The following is a 16,732-nucleotide window of genomic DNA, read 5'->3' as shown; positions in this document are numbered from 1 at the left end:
AATGCGCATGTGATACGTCTGCCGTTGCATGCGTCTGTAGGTTTGGTTAACCGCTTATATACCATCGCGTATGTTAGTTGCCAACGAAGTGGTATTAAAAAAGATGTAGCAACAGCTCGGTTCGGATGCTTTATTATCGCGACGATAACACGTCTATAGCGTTGGGTCGCTGGGTGACTTGGGTAATATGGAAGAGGACGTGTTAGAACATACATATTTCGTGAAATTTTGTTTCTTCCGCATTCAGTTTTCTTTCCCATATACTTTCTGTGTATCGCTACCACCATATTTACAACTAATTCATAGAGGACATAAGCTAAGTATAGCTAGTCTTCCAAAACATAACAATTTAGGATATATTACTAAGAACACTTGTAAGCATTCACTGTAAGTAGATAATACCTACTTAAATAAAATTAACACTACATTCAACAAATCATTTACCTATTCCATCTTCCAAACAATTCCAACATAACTTTTTGTGTCAACCCTCCAACTATTTTTACCTTAACGTATCCAAAGTCGGCTCATTACAAAAGACATCCCTCCATAAAGACCGTTTGCCTCGCGTGACCCGCTTCGTTGCCTCTGCCTTTTCAATCGCTGCCCGACCACCAACCAGCTATGACCTGAACCAACCATGGAACAAGGATCATCGTCTAATCAGGACCCTCGCTTTGACTTCATAGGTTCTTACGCTGTCAAATCCTTAAAGTTAAAGCCAGAAAAATGGATGAGAGTTCTAAGCGTGGAAGAACACAGATCTACTTTAAGAGATTTCGTGGACAAGCCGTTCCCTGTTCTTCTAGTGGTTGTTTTAACGCATGCTGCGCAGTTGGTACCTGTGATATCTTTTCCTTGTTATTTGAAGAATAAGGCGGTGTATTATGTTAAGAAGAAGCCGGATGTGGTGCCGAGGGAGAATTGCTCGGAGATGATAATTTTTGGTAAGTTTTTGTTGGTGAGTTGCAAAAGTAGAGCGATAAAAGTCTTAATAAAGGAATGTTTGGAAAATTATAAGAAGAAGCTTCAGACAAAGAAGTGGCACATTAGTAGTTCTTCTTCTTTTCCTAGCCTTAATCCCATCATTTGGGGTCGGCTCTCCTAGTAATTCTTCGCCAGGACTGTCTGTCCCGGGTCGTCTGGGCTGGTATTTTTGCCTTCTTTAAGTCCTTATAGTGGCCATCCGTGTTTGTCGGGGTCTTCCTCGCCTCGCCGACGGCGGTGGGTAAATGTGCAGCACTTTCTGTGTCATGTGGTCAGGTGGTCGCCGCATGACGTGACCATACCATCTAAGTCGGGTTTCTTCCAGTTTAGTTAAGTGGCACGTGGTAGTTAAGTTAAGTGGCACATTAGTAGTTCCTTGTGTAATTCGCGAAGCTCATAAAATAGGTGCTTATATCTGAGGTCACATTGTCCATTGCCTTGACTTTATAGTCCATATAACATTTTTGAAAAGGCTGATGGTAATTAGTTTTCTGATAATGGCCAACGAACGAAGCACACCAATGAACAAAAGCGGGCAACATGCAGTGGCGTAACTAGGGGGGGGGGAGCAGAAGGGGCAAATACCCCAGGCGCCATCCAAGGGGGGGCGCCAAAATGGGCAAAAGGCAGCAGCAGGGAAACTTTTGTCATTCGTAATTTGGTGACTGCCCTGGGCGCCACATCCTCTAGCTACGCCCCTGAAGACATGTAAGGACACTATTTTATTGACATTTTTAAACTGTTAAATGTATTTATTTTAATACAAGCCCTAAAATTCTATTTATAGGAGACCTAGCTCCAAGGCTTATCGATGAGCTGGCTTCCCTGGTAGACGAGGTATTTGTTCCACTTCTATCCAATCCGCTTAATCATGAGGGCTGGCCGTTGGTGGTCTCGCAGGACATCCTCAAGCAAATACATAGCCTCAAAAGTACCGTTTATGAGGTAAGAATATTGTGAATTGCGTTGTCCGCAATAGGTATGCTCGGAAATGTTCACTTTATTGTAGCAAAAATTTAGAGGTCCCTTTGTTTGACATAATTATTGAAAGTCATATTGTAATGATTGTCATATTATTATTAGTCATAATTCTGAAACCGTTAACTTTTCAGGATTTTCCTCAGGTTATCCTATAGATAGGTTAGGTTAGGTTTGTTTTAGGGCAATCCTAAAAAGTTACGCGTTTCTGAGAAAAACCAAATTATGACTAACGAAAATGTGGACAAACAATACATTATGACTTTAAATTATATGGGAAACAAAAGACCCAAAAATTTATTAGGGGATTTAGTACGGGAAGTTCTTCATTATAGAAAAACTCAAATAAAAAAAATCCAAGCCATTAAATGAGCGGACGGGAAGTTCATCAAATACTGACGATTAAGGATGACTCACGGTAGACCGGGTCGGGGCCGGGCCGGAGCTTCCGGCGCTTCGTTTTCTATGTAAAGCACAAGCACCATGTGATCGCTGATCAGCCGTCATACAAAATGACGTGTCGGATGCCTCAGCCCGGGCCCTGCCCGGTCTAGTGTGAGTCATCCTTTATAACGTATAAATGTTATCATCACTACATTGTATAAACAAAAGTCGCATCCTGCTGTCTGTCTGTCCCTATGTATGCTTAGATCTTTAAAACTACGCAACGGATTTTGATGCGGTTTTTTTAATAGATAGAGTGATTCAAGAGGAAGGTTTATATGTATAATACATCAGCATTGCACCCGTGCGAAGCCGGGGCGGGTCGCTAGTTACACAATAAATTGTTAAAACATCTACGCTACATTAAATTCCTTTTGCTTACAAAGGATTATTGAATGTAGGTAGGCGAAATCCAGCGGCCGTAGTACGGTCGCATTTTTATCACCTGTCACCATGCCTGTCATGTTCTACAAGTATATAAGTGCAAAAGTGACAGGCGATAAAAATTGAACCATGCTGCCACCGCAGGAGTGAAAAATAATTAAGTAAACTTAGTAAACTTAATAGATTGGCTGATAAGATGACAAAACATTTTTTTAAATTAATTTTTAACAAGCAGAAACGTCTGCGATCGATGCTATTAAGCTTAGAATAAATTAATGAATTTTAAGTCTCACCCAAGGCAGTAACTTTTCCACTTTTAAATTTAAAACATTTTTTTCTTCAATAAACATAGATACTACCAAACATTTGCCTTCCTTCCCTTTTCCGTTCCGTCAAACACGACCTAATTTATGATTGCCAACGATTAAAACGTTTTTAACGGCCCTGAACTAGGTCAAAGGCAAAGTCAACGGACAAACCGTCCTCCCTATGCCCGTGGGTGTAGAGTTAGTTTACGAGGCGGAAAAGGAAGTGCTACGCGGCGAGGAAGTAGACTTGTATCTGAAGAGTGCTATAGAAGGAGTGGTCATCAAGTGGGCACAGCAGATCAACGATGTGATGATGGAGGATTCGTCGCAAGCGTTTGATAATGGGCAGAATCCGGTGCCGACTGTTGGTGAGTTTGGAAGGTTTTATTTCTTAAGTATTTTATCTGAGCTCTAAAATGTTCGAGTTACTCTTTGTTGAAGAAAATTGCAACTGAAATTTGGGTTTATGCGAAAAGAGTTTTATGCGTAACATTACATTAGGACAATCAATTATTATGCGACGAAATAAGCACCCATCTACGTGAGGCAACAGTATATACTATATCATATAGTATATTGTTAACCAAGGGATGAAATGATGCCTTACACCCGTGTTAAACACTCTACTTTTCATTTGAAATACGAGGAAAGTAAAATACATGTGTTTTTTTTAAACACGACTAAGTATAAATTTTTTCCCCTCACTAGCTCGGAAAGTTGTCTTTTATCCTTTAAAACAAGCGGGGAAAAACGCATTTTATCCACTAGTGGGGAAAATAATTTGACATTGGATGGAGCGTGTTTAAGTAGCTTGACAGATAACAAAACGTAAAACGCTCATAATAATGATTCGTTTGGTATTAATTATCATTAAACAAATGGTTTGAGAATCTAATAAAAAATACCAAATTTAGCTTTATTTAATGATTTTATGTCATAAACCTTAAAGTTCCATAAGAAACGTTTGTTTTTTAATAATGATGTTAAATATAATTCTGAACGCACAAGTTGAGTAAATGCAATTTCAAAACGCATCATTGACATTTCATACGTCAGAAATGTCAACATTGTCATGTGTGTTTTTACTTAAAAAGTTCTCACGTAAAAATACAGAATTTCCAGAGTTTTTTGTTATAATATCGTAAAAAAATGAGTGATTTCAGTGATGAAGATGATCTAACGCCTGTGGATGTTGCACTTTCCTCGCTATAGTGAGGTGAAAAGTTTTGTGTTACACACGGGTGCAAATGTATTTTACTTCTCGTGTGTTGAAACACTTGCTACGCTCAGGATTCTATTTTAGAACCACTCGCTTCGCTCGTGGTTCAACTATAGAATCCTTTCGCTTGCTCGTGTTTCAATTCCACACTCGCGGGTAAAATACAACTTTGCACCCTTGTATAACAAATAACTATTATAGCGTTTTTTGAGGGAAGTTTCAATTAACCATTTAGATAAAAGTTTCGTTATTTATGATACGGAGTTAAATATCAGAATGGAAATTGTTTAACAAATCCATTTCAATTGCTAATCGTAAAAAAAAGAAAAAAAATCGTTCTTGGAAAGTAAAATGCTGTAGCGCAGAAACGTATCACTTTCTGCACACTTTTTAGAACAACAAAGTGACTGATACGGGTATTTCGTCAGGTGACAACCAAAACTCACTAATTACTAATACAAGTTCAGAGCCATAGTGAATGAAACAAGGCTGATTTTTGTTTAACTATTTTTTTTGCAATCAGTGAGTTTTAGTTGTCATTTGATGTTGATATATTTTTTTCACCTCAGCAGCTCGAACAAGCCTACTTTCGTCACTCCCTGGAGTGAGGAAAGTGCGACTTTCCTCACTCCAGGGAGTGAAACAATGTAGCTTTTTAATTTAGTGAAGGCCATGAACTTCATACTTTTATTATATATATTTTTTATGGTACGGTACGACACGGTACGGTACGGTACGGTCCGGTCCGGTCCGGTCCGGTCCGGTCCGGTCCGGTCCGGTCCGGTCCGGTCCGGTCCGGTCCGGTCCGGTCCGTCTCGTCTCGTCTCGTATCGTATTGTATCGTATCGTACATATTATAATACTTTTTTTCTGTTTGTTCTGTGTAATTCGAAATAAATTTTAACCTTTAATATGTTCTCACTACTGAGGTGAAAAATTATGTGTGCAACACGAGAGCAAAGTTATTTTACATCTCGTGTTTTTGAGTCCCTCGCTACGCTCAAGATTCTACCTTAGAATCTTTCGCTTTCTCGGGACTCAAAATAAACACTCGCAAGAAAAACCAACTTTCCTCTCTTGTTGCACAAATAACTATAGTGTATCCGCTTCAATATGACAGACAAGGACTTAATTAAAATGAAAAAAGTTCAGTAATTAAAATCTAGTTCTGCCTTAAATGATTTAGTTTTTTCTTCTATGTAGAGTTGGCATTTTGGAAGTCAAGATTGAGCAACCTAAATTACATTTACGATCAGCTGAGAGGCGATAGAGTTCGTTGCATGGCAGTTATACTCGAGAAGACAACTTCAGCTTACTATCCGTGCTTTAGTAGATTGTTCAAGAACATCGTTTCTGGTAAGTTTTTTAGTTTATTAATATCGTCTTAAGAGCATAGCCAGGCGTGGCTCACTACGCGATTTCGTTGCGTCGCTACAAGTACATTCGGCCCACACCAATTTTGGTGTCTAGCAGTAGTATAATATTTTTCACCATTTTACGTAGGTAGGTGTAGTCATTTGAGGTAGGCAGGGAGGAAAATGAGGACAACGTTTATTAGTCATTTCGTTCCCTTTTTCAATTTTTTTATTATTATAAGAGTTAGAGCGAAAAACAAATTCCATACAAATTTTTAAACACTACTTACTAACTACTTAAAAAACACAATTCAAAATATTTCATAAAAATAATTTGATTTGTTCCCTAGTTGGAATTTTTATATTATATAATTTTTAAATAGTAACTAAGTTTTTATGGAGAAGCGGTTTTGAGCCGTCGTTCACTTTCTTTGTATCTAAATAATCATAGTAAATTTACGTGCTTTTTCACTTGTAAATTCTGACAAATAGAAATATAAAATCTATCCATCTAGAACCGTGTCTTCGCCAGCCCGCGACGGTAGTTTAGTCTTATGCCTTCTCTACACTATCGGCGATGGTCGTTGATAGTGTCACCGTTATGGATGGTATAGAAAGGATGCCAATCTCTTAAGGCAGAATTGTTGCAAAAGTGATCGCTTTTAGCTTTAAATAATAGTTCCTAATCTCTCCGGTGGCGCTAGTTAGGCTCTGGGACATAAGGCAATAAATAACCCGACCAAATTACGTAGGTTGTTTTTGGTAGTAATTCGGTGTATGGTGGCGCCGCCTAATTACTGTTTTTTGATGGACACTTTTCATACATAGAGATTTGGCTCCTTTATATAGTCTCCATGGTCACCGTCTTTCATCGGCAAGATCATCGTGCAGGTTTCCAAACGATCGCCTGTGGAAGTTTGTCAACGCAACCACCCGACGATTCTCTTTGATGCGTGCCCAAAAAACCGACAACTCACGGGTCGCAGGCAAGGGCCTGACACTCTTTGATAGAGAAAGATAGTCTTATTGCGATTCCTATAAGAGGAAAGAGAAAATAGTGCCATGCTTTGTCTCTATCATCGACCGGGCATTTTTTCATGGTCGGGTTATGGCATCATAGCAAGGAGGTGATGGCGAAATACCGAAATTTATAATAGTGAAAGAGAAAAAGGATTATGCTGCCATACATGAAACTGTCAAAACATGAATATGTCTTTCTCTTACCCCTGGTAGCTCGGTTTCATGTCTATAACTACTTGTATATACTACTAGCTTTTGCCCGCGACTTCGTCTGCGTGGACTTAGTAACCGCAGCTAGAGTAAGAATAGCGCCTGGAGAAAATCTCATAGCAATCTAAATTTGAGCATATTATGCACACAAATTAGCAGGCACTTCGTTAATTATCTCTTCCACCCCGCTTTTTACTTTCTTAAGGGATGATTTTCGGGATAAAAACTATCCTATGTCCTTCTCAGGGACTCAACCTATCTCTATACCAAATTTCATCTAAATCGTTTCAGCGGTTTAAGCGTGAAGAGGGAACACACAGACAGACAGACAGACAGACTTTCGCATTTATAATATTAGTATGGAGTATGGATGTCTATGGTCGCAGGCGATGATAGACGACGACTGGCGGGGACTACCGAGTTTGCCCTCTACACTATCGTGCCCGCAAGTCACCGTCTATCATCGCCGCTATCGGAGTGATCATTTATTTTCATTTTAGCATTAGCCGAAGCTCAAGAAATAGATTTATATTTAAGAACTCTTGTTAAGCACTTTCAAGGTTTGGAAGACACAGATTTCACAGAATGTCAGCCTCTGTTCCGACCACTGTTCCACGTCATCTGCATGATATGGAGAGACTCTAAGTATTACTGCAGTTCGTCGAAACTTATGGTGCTTTTAAAACAGATTTGTAATTTGCTGATATATCAGGTACATCATTCATTTGTTTCGAGAAATAATATGCCTAATTAAAGTGCAAATAATTTACTGAAAATTAATATGTTTCAGGCAAAAAAATGCTTAGATCCAAGCACGTTATTCCATAGCGACATTGATGAAGCAACACAACGCATACAAGTCACAATAAACATACTGAAGAAATTCCGGAGCACTTTTGAATATTTCAAAGAGAATTTATCCAAATATTTTGTAGACAAAACTGTTGTACCGTGGACCTTTCACCCAAACGCAGTTTTCGAAAGAATGAACAGATTCTTAAGCCGACTAAATACTATACAGTGGTTTTTCAAAACCGTTATGGAATTTCAGAAGCTAGAGAAAATAGAAATTGGTGGCATGAAAGGCAGGGTCCTCAGTGGACAGATTAGAGAAATATCAGCTGAATTTGATTCATATTTTCATGGGTTTGCCTCTAAATCTTATGATGTCTTGGATCCTGATGATAATAAGTTTGATGATGATTTTAAAGAATTTCAAGATAATATTGTAGATTTGGATCTAAAACTTTCTACAGTATTAGTAGAGTCTTTTGACAGCTGTTCTAATCTAGAGGCAGTTTTTAAGGTATTAAAATTGAACTTAAAGTACATAGCTTACAAATAATTGATGATCTCTTAAACGTTGATTACCTAAATTTTTCAGTTAATCGACATTATAGGATCAATTCTGGAGCGACCATTAATAAAAAATGAATTTACCGCAAAATATTGTGAAATACTAGTAATGCTCGAGAAAGAGATAGACATTTGCGAAGTAAGTATTCAGTACATTTCGGGAAAGTAAATAAGTATGGTTACTTGGACTGTCTTTTCTGTTTCTAGGATCTGTTTAAAGAGCAAAGCCATCGCCTCCTTAAGTACGGGCATATGGAGGTGGATGCGTACCTCCCCCCAGTGGCAGGGGGTCTCCTGTACATGACGACGTTAGCAGCAAGGATCACGAAGCCTGTAGCCTGCTTTCGCAGTTTGCCGCACCCGTAAGTCATCGGGGTGGGGCAAATTGCGAAAGCTGATTATCTGGCTTTAATTCTTCTGTTTCGTTCATTTCTTTCTTGTGAGACGTCTTTACTTTACTATTTATTGTAGATTTGATTTTCACAAGACACTAGGTAAAAGTAGCAATAGTAATAACTCCGCTAGCCTTTTTTTGTATTAAAGCACTATTTTATAGAATTTTTTGCAATAATACACACATACACACAAGGTAGTTCTTCACTTTAGCGACATTCAAGTAAATTTTCTCGCACGTAGGATAAAGGATACGGAAGATGCCTTGAAGCTTTTTGAAAGATATGAGAAACTTATTGAAGAAATTAACGAATTCAAGAAGAAATACTTTAATGATTGGACAGTAAGTGTACCAAAAATTATTGAAACGAAGACGAAAAATATGATATTGGCGCGGCATGGATCCGATCTAGTTTTGAATTTTAGTCCTATGGTAAGATTACAATATCACAATTTAAATAAATCTGTACAAACCAAAATATTTTACTAATAAATGTATGTTTTGACAGATTCTGGACATTCTAAAAGAAGTTAACCATTTACGCAACAACCCAGACACTCGAGAGTTACTTCCGAAAGAAAGTTTAGAATTATTTGAGAAACAAGAAACTTACAGACAGTATCGCATTAATTTAGGGATAACAATCGATTGGTATAATCAGATTCGAAAGAATAGTCAGAAAGTAGAGTTCGATTTGGTTGAAAGTGAAATAAAGGCTATCGATTTAAGAATAGATATGGCACAAAATGAACTAAATTGGAATTCTCAAGGTAAGAAAAAAATATTTTATGGATTTAGCCTTGGTCTATTATTTATACAAAATTGACTTACAGCTTTGATTTTAGATTTATGGAATTATTTACAAGAGCTGGATACTCTAGTTGGCAGTTTGTATCAACGAATGTCTAAAATACAAGATAATTTAGTAGAAATAAAATCTGTTATGAGCACGTGGTCATCTCAACCATTATTTGAAAGAAAGGAAGGTAAAAAGGTAAATATATACATTTATTTTTATTTATTATTAGTAAGCTTTTAATTATTTGACATCTGAAGACAGTAATTATCCTAATGTACTTATTTTATAGGATACGTTACTAAATCTAGACGACCGCCGAGAGAGAACTAATAAACGATACAGTGATATAACATCAACAGCAGAACGAATTAGGGAATTGTTGAAAGAAAACATGGAGCTGTTTAATATGCAGGACAATCAGGACAGCCAAATATGGCTTAACTATGTAGAATTTATCGATAACTTGTTCGAGGAATCTTTGTTTCAGACAATAGCAACTAGGTAGGTAAAAATAATGATTCGTATGCTATGATATTAGATAGAGCATGAATACTATTTTATTAAATATTCTAATTTCAGTATGGGCTACATATCTGAGCACATGGAACCTAAAAACAAATTAGCGCCACTGTTTCAAGCTAAGCTCGAGTTGCTTGAACCAGACATGGTTTTCAATCCTAGTTTAGATCCAAATGAGAAAAAAGGGTTTACAGCTTTGATAATGGGCCTTATTGATGATATATTGAAAATGGCTACTTTGATAGAGAGAATTTATCCTCAGAAAGAGGAATCTTATGAAGCTCAAATTACGCGTAACTGTGATATAGTAGAAATGAAGGACGATATTTTAAATGGGATAGAAAAGGTAAACATTTTATTTTATATAATTTTTAAATAAAAAACAAATTTAAATGGGTTTATGTAACATCCAATCTCATAGGCGTTCTAATAATGTATATGAAATGTTTTTAGGTCATAGAAGATGCAAATGAATTTTGCAAAACTTTCGAAAACTACTCATTCTTGTGGCTAGAAGAAAGAGATGCAGTTATGGAAATCTTCCTTACTTATGGAAGAATACTTGCTCCTGAAGAGATTGATAAAATCGGCTCTGAGGATATTGATGTGGTTCCTCCAAAACCATGTCCGCCTAAAATGGAAGCTTTTCGTGAGCAAATCGATCACTACGAAAATCTTTTCATGGATATTGAAGATATAGAAGCTTATAAAGTATTTAATTGCTGGTTTCAGGTAAATGGTTTATTAACAATAAATTCTTTAGAAACGCTTCATTTTAATGATAATAATTAATGATGTAGTTATTTTACTTACGAGTTGAAATTATTTTCCATTGTAGGTTGATGTAAGGCCATTCCGTCAAGCTTTGCTTAACACAGTTAGGAAGTGGGGTAATATGTATAAAGAACATTTGGTGAATAACGTCACTTCAAGTTTAAGCGATCTTGGAAATTTCATACGTGAAGCTGACGAAGGTAATTTGAGATGAATCGTAAAATATTTTTTTTTCGAACTTATTAGATTATTAATTATTATGAAAATTGGTAGGCTTACTTCAGCCCGTGCCAGAAGGAAATTATGACGCTCTAGTGACAGTGATGGGGTATTTAATGAATGTGAAAGAACGTGCAGTGACTACCGATGACATGTTTCAACCTCTAACAGAAACCATAGAACTGCTCAAATTTTATGACATGGATATTCCTGAAGAAGTAAATGTACTATTACAGGTAAGAAATGACTTAATTTACAATATTTCTAAAGAGGAAGACTAATGAACAACTGAACACAATATATTCTGTTTTGAAGGAATTACCAGAGCAATGGCAAACGACAAAGAAATTGGCTTTAACTGTGAAACAGCAAGTAGCTCCGTTGCAAGCAGCTGAAGTATCAGTGATAAGGAAGAAAATCGCAGCCTTTGACAGCCATGTGACTTATTATAGAGAGGTTTTTAAGCGATACGATGTAGGTTACCACTTTTTCACTTAGGGCCACTTGCACCATCTCACTAACCCGGGGTTAACCGGTTTAACCGTTAACCCAGTGTCAAATTGTATTGGTAACCATGGTCCCAAATCCCAAGACTATGTGGAAAGTAATTAAAAAATTAACCCATTATAAAAATAAAAACAGCCAGCCACTTGAACTAATTGATCCTGGAGGGTGTGCTGTGGATGCTGTTAATCGGGTAAACAATTTCTTTGCTAACACAGGTAAAAACCTCGCTAAGGAAATCTTAGGTAGAAATGCTAATTTGCACATTCGTAGCACGACCTCATTATCAAATGCTAACTCTTCGTCTTTTGTTCTTTTTGAAACAGACAACCATGAGGTCGACTCAATCCTTAGAAACTTGAAAAGTGACAGTGCACCTGGTATTCATTGTATTCCCACTATGTTCCTAAAGCTCGCCAAACAAGAAATTGTTCCAATAATAACCCGATTAGCAAATATTTGTTTCAATAATGGAGTCTTCCCAAAACGACTTAAACAAGCTGTGGTAACACCTGTGTATAAGAATGGGGAGAGAGACGACGTCAACAATTACAGGCCAATTTCGGTCTTATCGCCAATATCCAAAATATTAGAAAAATTACTAAATGTTCGACTTTTTAATTATTTTAATAAATTTAAAACACTATCGGATTCCCAATTTGGTTTTAGAAAAGGCAAAAGTACTGAAGACGCTGTTTTAGCTGTTACCTCTCTAATTACTCAGCAAGTTGATAGAGGGCAGAAATGTTTAGCTGTATTCCTTGACTTGAAAAAGGCCTTTGATACCGTCTCTCTCCCCATACTTATTGAAAAGCTTGAGCATATGGGTATACGTGGGAAACCGCTAGCTCTTTTGAAAGATTATTTAAGAAGTCGTAGTCAGGTGGTTAAAATTGGAAACCATATTAGTGAGGAGCAAGAGATAACTTTTGGTGTCCCACAGGGTAGTGTCCTTGGTCCGACTCTCTTCTTGGCCTATATAAATGACCTTACTGATCTAATCCTAGATGGGGGCGCGATTTTTTCCTACGCGGACGATACTGTTGTTATTTTTAGTGACAGTACATGGGAAGCTGTGTTTAGTCAGGCGGAGAAAGGACTCCAAGAAATCTCTTCGTGGCTAAATTTAAACCTTCTCACACTTAATGTGGCCAAGACAAACTATATTTGCTTCACAAAATACAAAAGTACACAACCACCTCCTACTTTAAGTTTAAGAATACATGATTGTCGTCAAATAGATTTATCAAACTGCAATTGTAAGAAAATTGCTAAGGTTGCTTTCACAAAATACCTTGGGATAATTGTCGACCAGCGACTATCATGGCACAATCATATTGAGTACATTAATAATAGAATCAGAAAGTTAATATGGATTTTTAAAATATTAAAGCACATTACAACTAAAAATCTATTAAAACAACTATATATTACGTTAGCTCAATCCGTCATGACATACTGTATTCCAGTTTGGGGTGGAGCAAATAAATCTAAGTTTATTGATACCAAAAGGGGACAAAGATGTTTACTTAAAGTTATGTTCTCTAAATCATATAGATACCCAACAGATGAACTATACAACGAGTGTAAACTGCTTAGCGTAAGAAAATTATATATTTTGAACACGACCTTAAAGTTACATAGGACTCTAACCTATAAACCACCTACGTCAACACAAAGAAGAAAAGATAAAGTAGTCCTCTCTAACACAAAGTCTCTTTTCGCCAAAAGGCAATTTGTTTACCATTCTGCCTACTTGTATAATAATATAAATAATATTATCTCGATTTATTCACTGCAATCGTATAATTTTAAGAAAACACTTTTAGAATGGTTAATTAACCTAAGTTACAAGGAAACTGAAAACCTAATATATCACGTATCTTAAATATTGCAACAATAATAAAATAAAAATAAAAAAACAACTTTTTCAAACATATTCATATCAATCAAAATTAAACTATCGTTAGACATATTTCAAAATATTTAAATCACTACGGTTATTATATAAACACATTCACACATATGCACACACATTCACTCACACACACACACACACACACACACACACACACACACACACACACACACACACACACACACACACACACACACACACACACACACACACACACACACACACACACACACACACACACACAGGTTTTATCTCAATTTTGTAAATTCAATTGTTTTGAGTGCACTAATTTCTCAATTTGTAATAAATTATATGTTAAACTTTACTTTAGCTAAAGTTCATACTAATTATACTAATATAATATCTTCACCTAAATATTACTTCAAATGATATGTTCGGTTACTATTTATAAACCCTTAATAGTAGTAGCGGGGTCTTCTGCCACAAGTATTTACAATACTTACAAGGAGATTCCAAGCATAACTAAATTGTAAATTGTGAAATGTTTTAACCAAAATAAACAATTTTCATGGTAACCCTAGGTTTAACCGGTTAACTCCGGGTTATTGAATGGTGCAAGTGGCGCTTACAAAACTTATACATATAATAAACGTCTTACGTTGAGTAAAATTATTACACATTAAATGATTTCAGTTTTTCAAATACGAATGTGAAGATCCGTATGCAGTGATGTCGAAAGTAGATTATGAGTTGTTGAACCTGGAAGAAGACATGAAGGGTATACAAGAATCGGGTTCATTATTTGAGGTTAATGTTCCAGAATTTAAATTTTTGAAGCAGTGCAGAAAGGAGTTGAGGATGCTCAAGGTACATAAATAGAGTATATTTTATAATATTACGTTTGTAATGTGTACAGGATTCCTAAGTACTATTTAACAGTCAGGATCGTATAAAGTTTTATTGACATTTTTTAACTATATCTTTTTCTTTAAATAGCAACTTTGGGATTACGTGTTCATAGTAAGAACCAGTATCGATGATTGGAAAACTACGCCATGGCGTAAAATCGATGTTGAAAATATGGACATTGAATGTAAAAAGTTTGCAAAAGAAATAAGGTTACTGGATAAGGAAATGAGAAGGTTAGTAGGTATTCGACAATAAATGTTTTTAAGTAAAATTTAATTCAGAAATATTTATTCGCGGAAACAGATATAATATGTATGTTAATTCTTGAAATTCTTATGATGTAAGATAATTCTAGTTGGGACACATATATAAATCTGGAAGCAACTGTAAAAAATATGCTAACATCTTTAAGAGCAGTGGGTGAGTTGCAAAATCCGGCGATAAGAGAAAGACATTGGGACCAACTTATGAGAAGTACCAAGGTAAGTAAAATATATACAGAACTAATATATTATACAACAGACTCCAATTCTGTTCTTGTAATTTATGTATATAATGTGAATGTAAATAATCTTATCTAGCTCCATAGCCAATGGAACGCACACGAATCTGTCTGATGTTATGGGTGTGAATATTGTGTAATGTACCGTTAATGTATATTTGATGCATTGTGCATGGTTCGATGTTGTAATAGCACAATTTTTGCTTTTGTTATGACGAAATTGTCACTGAATTATTTTATATTTGATATTGACGCATTTACTTTGCCTGAAGGGAATGTTTATATCGAAATGTGTTAAAGGAATGTACAGAATGCTCGCGAATGTAAATATGTTTATGATCCACAGAGCTTAGCTGCATTGCCACCTGAAGTCACTGTGAGTACTTCAACGGCACGAGGACAAACAAACTTTCGGCATGCCATACCTACTCCTTCTTTGCCAAATCATAGCATTAAGCATGTATTTGTTTTCTTTCACTGTATATTTTACAAATTTTATAGCACAAACAATCATATGTGAATCGTTCACAGCTTTGCTTTTACATGTGTGTCTACAATTAACATTATGATGATTACGTTCTCATTTGTGGTGTCCTTCTTGTGATGTTGATCCATGTTGATTTTTAGATCAGGTTCTTGTGCTGTCATTTTAGTGTGTCGAAGTAGGATTGTAATTTGTCTGTTTTCTATTTTCCCTATTCCTGGTTCGGTGTTAGACTGTGTGTGTTTATATGTATGTAACGAGAAAATTATTAAAATATCTTGAATCATCTAGGTAAGGATAGTTATGGATGCCAATACGACGCTGGCAGACTTATTAGCACTCAACTTGCACGAATGCGAGGAAGAAGTGAAGAATATTGTAGATAAAGCTGTTAAAGAGATGTCAATGGAGAAAACACTTAAAGACTTAAATACGACGTGGAGTGGGATGGAATTTGAACAAGAAGTTCATAAGAGAACTGGCTGCATACTTTTGAGGGCAAGTGAAGAGCTTATTGAGACATTAGAAGAAAATCAGGTAACAAGAAAATAAAATAAATAAATGTGTTGGTTTTAGACATAACAAATGCTTCAACAAATTTTAATTTAAGGTTCAACTGCAAAACCTTATCACTTCAAAATTCATAGCTCACTTCTTAGAAGAAGTGTCAAGCTGGCAACAAAAACTATCGATTGCTGATCAAGTGATTACTGTTTGGTTTGAAGTTCAACGCACGTGGACACATCTGGAGAGTATTTTTATGAGTTCAGAAGATATTAGAAAACAGTTACCAGATGATTCTGCGAGGTTTGATAGAATTGATTCCGAATTTAAGGTGAGTTAACAGATTTTACATAGAAATAAGTCGCCAACTCTAAGCAAAGGCTAGAGTGAATTTTAATGAAATTAAAAAAATGATCCTGTTGTTAATAACTAAAGTTTCTTTTAGATCTTATCAACGGACATGTCCAAAACACCAAATGTTGTGAAAGGTACAAACAAAGAAGGCTTAGTTGCAAAACTCGACGGTCTTCAAAGCGATCTAATTATCTGTGAAAAAGCTCTAGCTGAGTATTTGGAAACAAAAAGACTGGCATTTCCAAGGTTCTATTTTGTTTCATCAGCAGATTTGTTAGATATATTATCCAATGGAAACCAAGCAGATTTGGTGATAAGGTAAGAGATGTTGTACATAGATAATATAGATAATAAAAAACAATACGTGTTTTTCTTAAAATAAAACCTATCAAAATTAAATTGTTCTCAGGCATTTGACAAAACTTTTTGATTCAATAGCAAAATTGAAATTCATCGAAGCAGATGACAAACCTGGAAAAATAGCTGCTGGAATGATAGCGAAAGATGGAGAATATGTCCCTTTTCATGGAAGCTGTGATTGCACTGGAGCTGTAAGAATATAATAATAAAACAAGACCTATGTGTTTTTCTCTGACGTCATTGGTCAGTTATTGATTCACTAATTCAATT

At 36.0% G+C, this 16,732-nt stretch overlaps 1 protein-coding gene across 1 annotated transcript in view; it reads left to right on the top strand.

Moving 5' to 3' along the window:
- The first annotated feature begins 417 nt into the window (after positions 1-417).
- The window catches only part of LOC134756186 (dynein beta chain, ciliary), a 38,696-nt gene continuing 22,381 nt past the window's right edge, over positions 418-16,732 (top strand). Inside the window, exons 1-25 of the mRNA XM_063693013.1 lie at positions 418-947; positions 1,775-1,932; positions 3,247-3,469; positions 5,524-5,676; positions 7,406-7,617; positions 7,696-8,211; positions 8,290-8,400; positions 8,469-8,623; positions 8,898-8,997; positions 9,164-9,425; positions 9,501-9,649; positions 9,744-9,955; positions 10,034-10,319; positions 10,427-10,705; positions 10,812-10,947; positions 11,021-11,202; positions 11,282-11,440; positions 14,043-14,216; positions 14,346-14,491; positions 14,614-14,740; positions 15,107-15,136; positions 15,536-15,781; positions 15,855-16,079; positions 16,194-16,420; positions 16,512-16,653. Coding sequence (XP_063549083.1) covers positions 641-947; positions 1,775-1,932; positions 3,247-3,469; positions 5,524-5,676; positions 7,406-7,617; positions 7,696-8,211; positions 8,290-8,400; positions 8,469-8,623; positions 8,898-8,997; positions 9,164-9,425; positions 9,501-9,649; positions 9,744-9,955; positions 10,034-10,319; positions 10,427-10,705; positions 10,812-10,947; positions 11,021-11,202; positions 11,282-11,440; positions 14,043-14,216; positions 14,346-14,491; positions 14,614-14,740; positions 15,107-15,136; positions 15,536-15,781; positions 15,855-16,079; positions 16,194-16,420; positions 16,512-16,653 — 4,917 coding nt within the window. The 5' untranslated portion in view covers positions 418-640. The remainder of the gene's footprint in view (positions 948-1,774; positions 1,933-3,246; positions 3,470-5,523; positions 5,677-7,405; positions 7,618-7,695; positions 8,212-8,289; positions 8,401-8,468; positions 8,624-8,897; positions 8,998-9,163; positions 9,426-9,500; positions 9,650-9,743; positions 9,956-10,033; positions 10,320-10,426; positions 10,706-10,811; positions 10,948-11,020; positions 11,203-11,281; positions 11,441-14,042; positions 14,217-14,345; positions 14,492-14,613; positions 14,741-15,106; positions 15,137-15,535; positions 15,782-15,854; positions 16,080-16,193; positions 16,421-16,511; positions 16,654-16,732) is intronic.

Source organism: Cydia strobilella, chromosome 3 (genome assembly GCF_947568885.1).
Source record: "Cydia strobilella chromosome 3, ilCydStro3.1, whole genome shotgun sequence".
Classification (NCBI taxonomy): Eukaryota; Metazoa; Arthropoda; class Insecta; order Lepidoptera; family Tortricidae; genus Cydia; species Cydia strobilella.
Note: the sequence above shows the minus strand (reverse complement) of the source record. Positions and strands in the feature narration are given on the sequence as shown.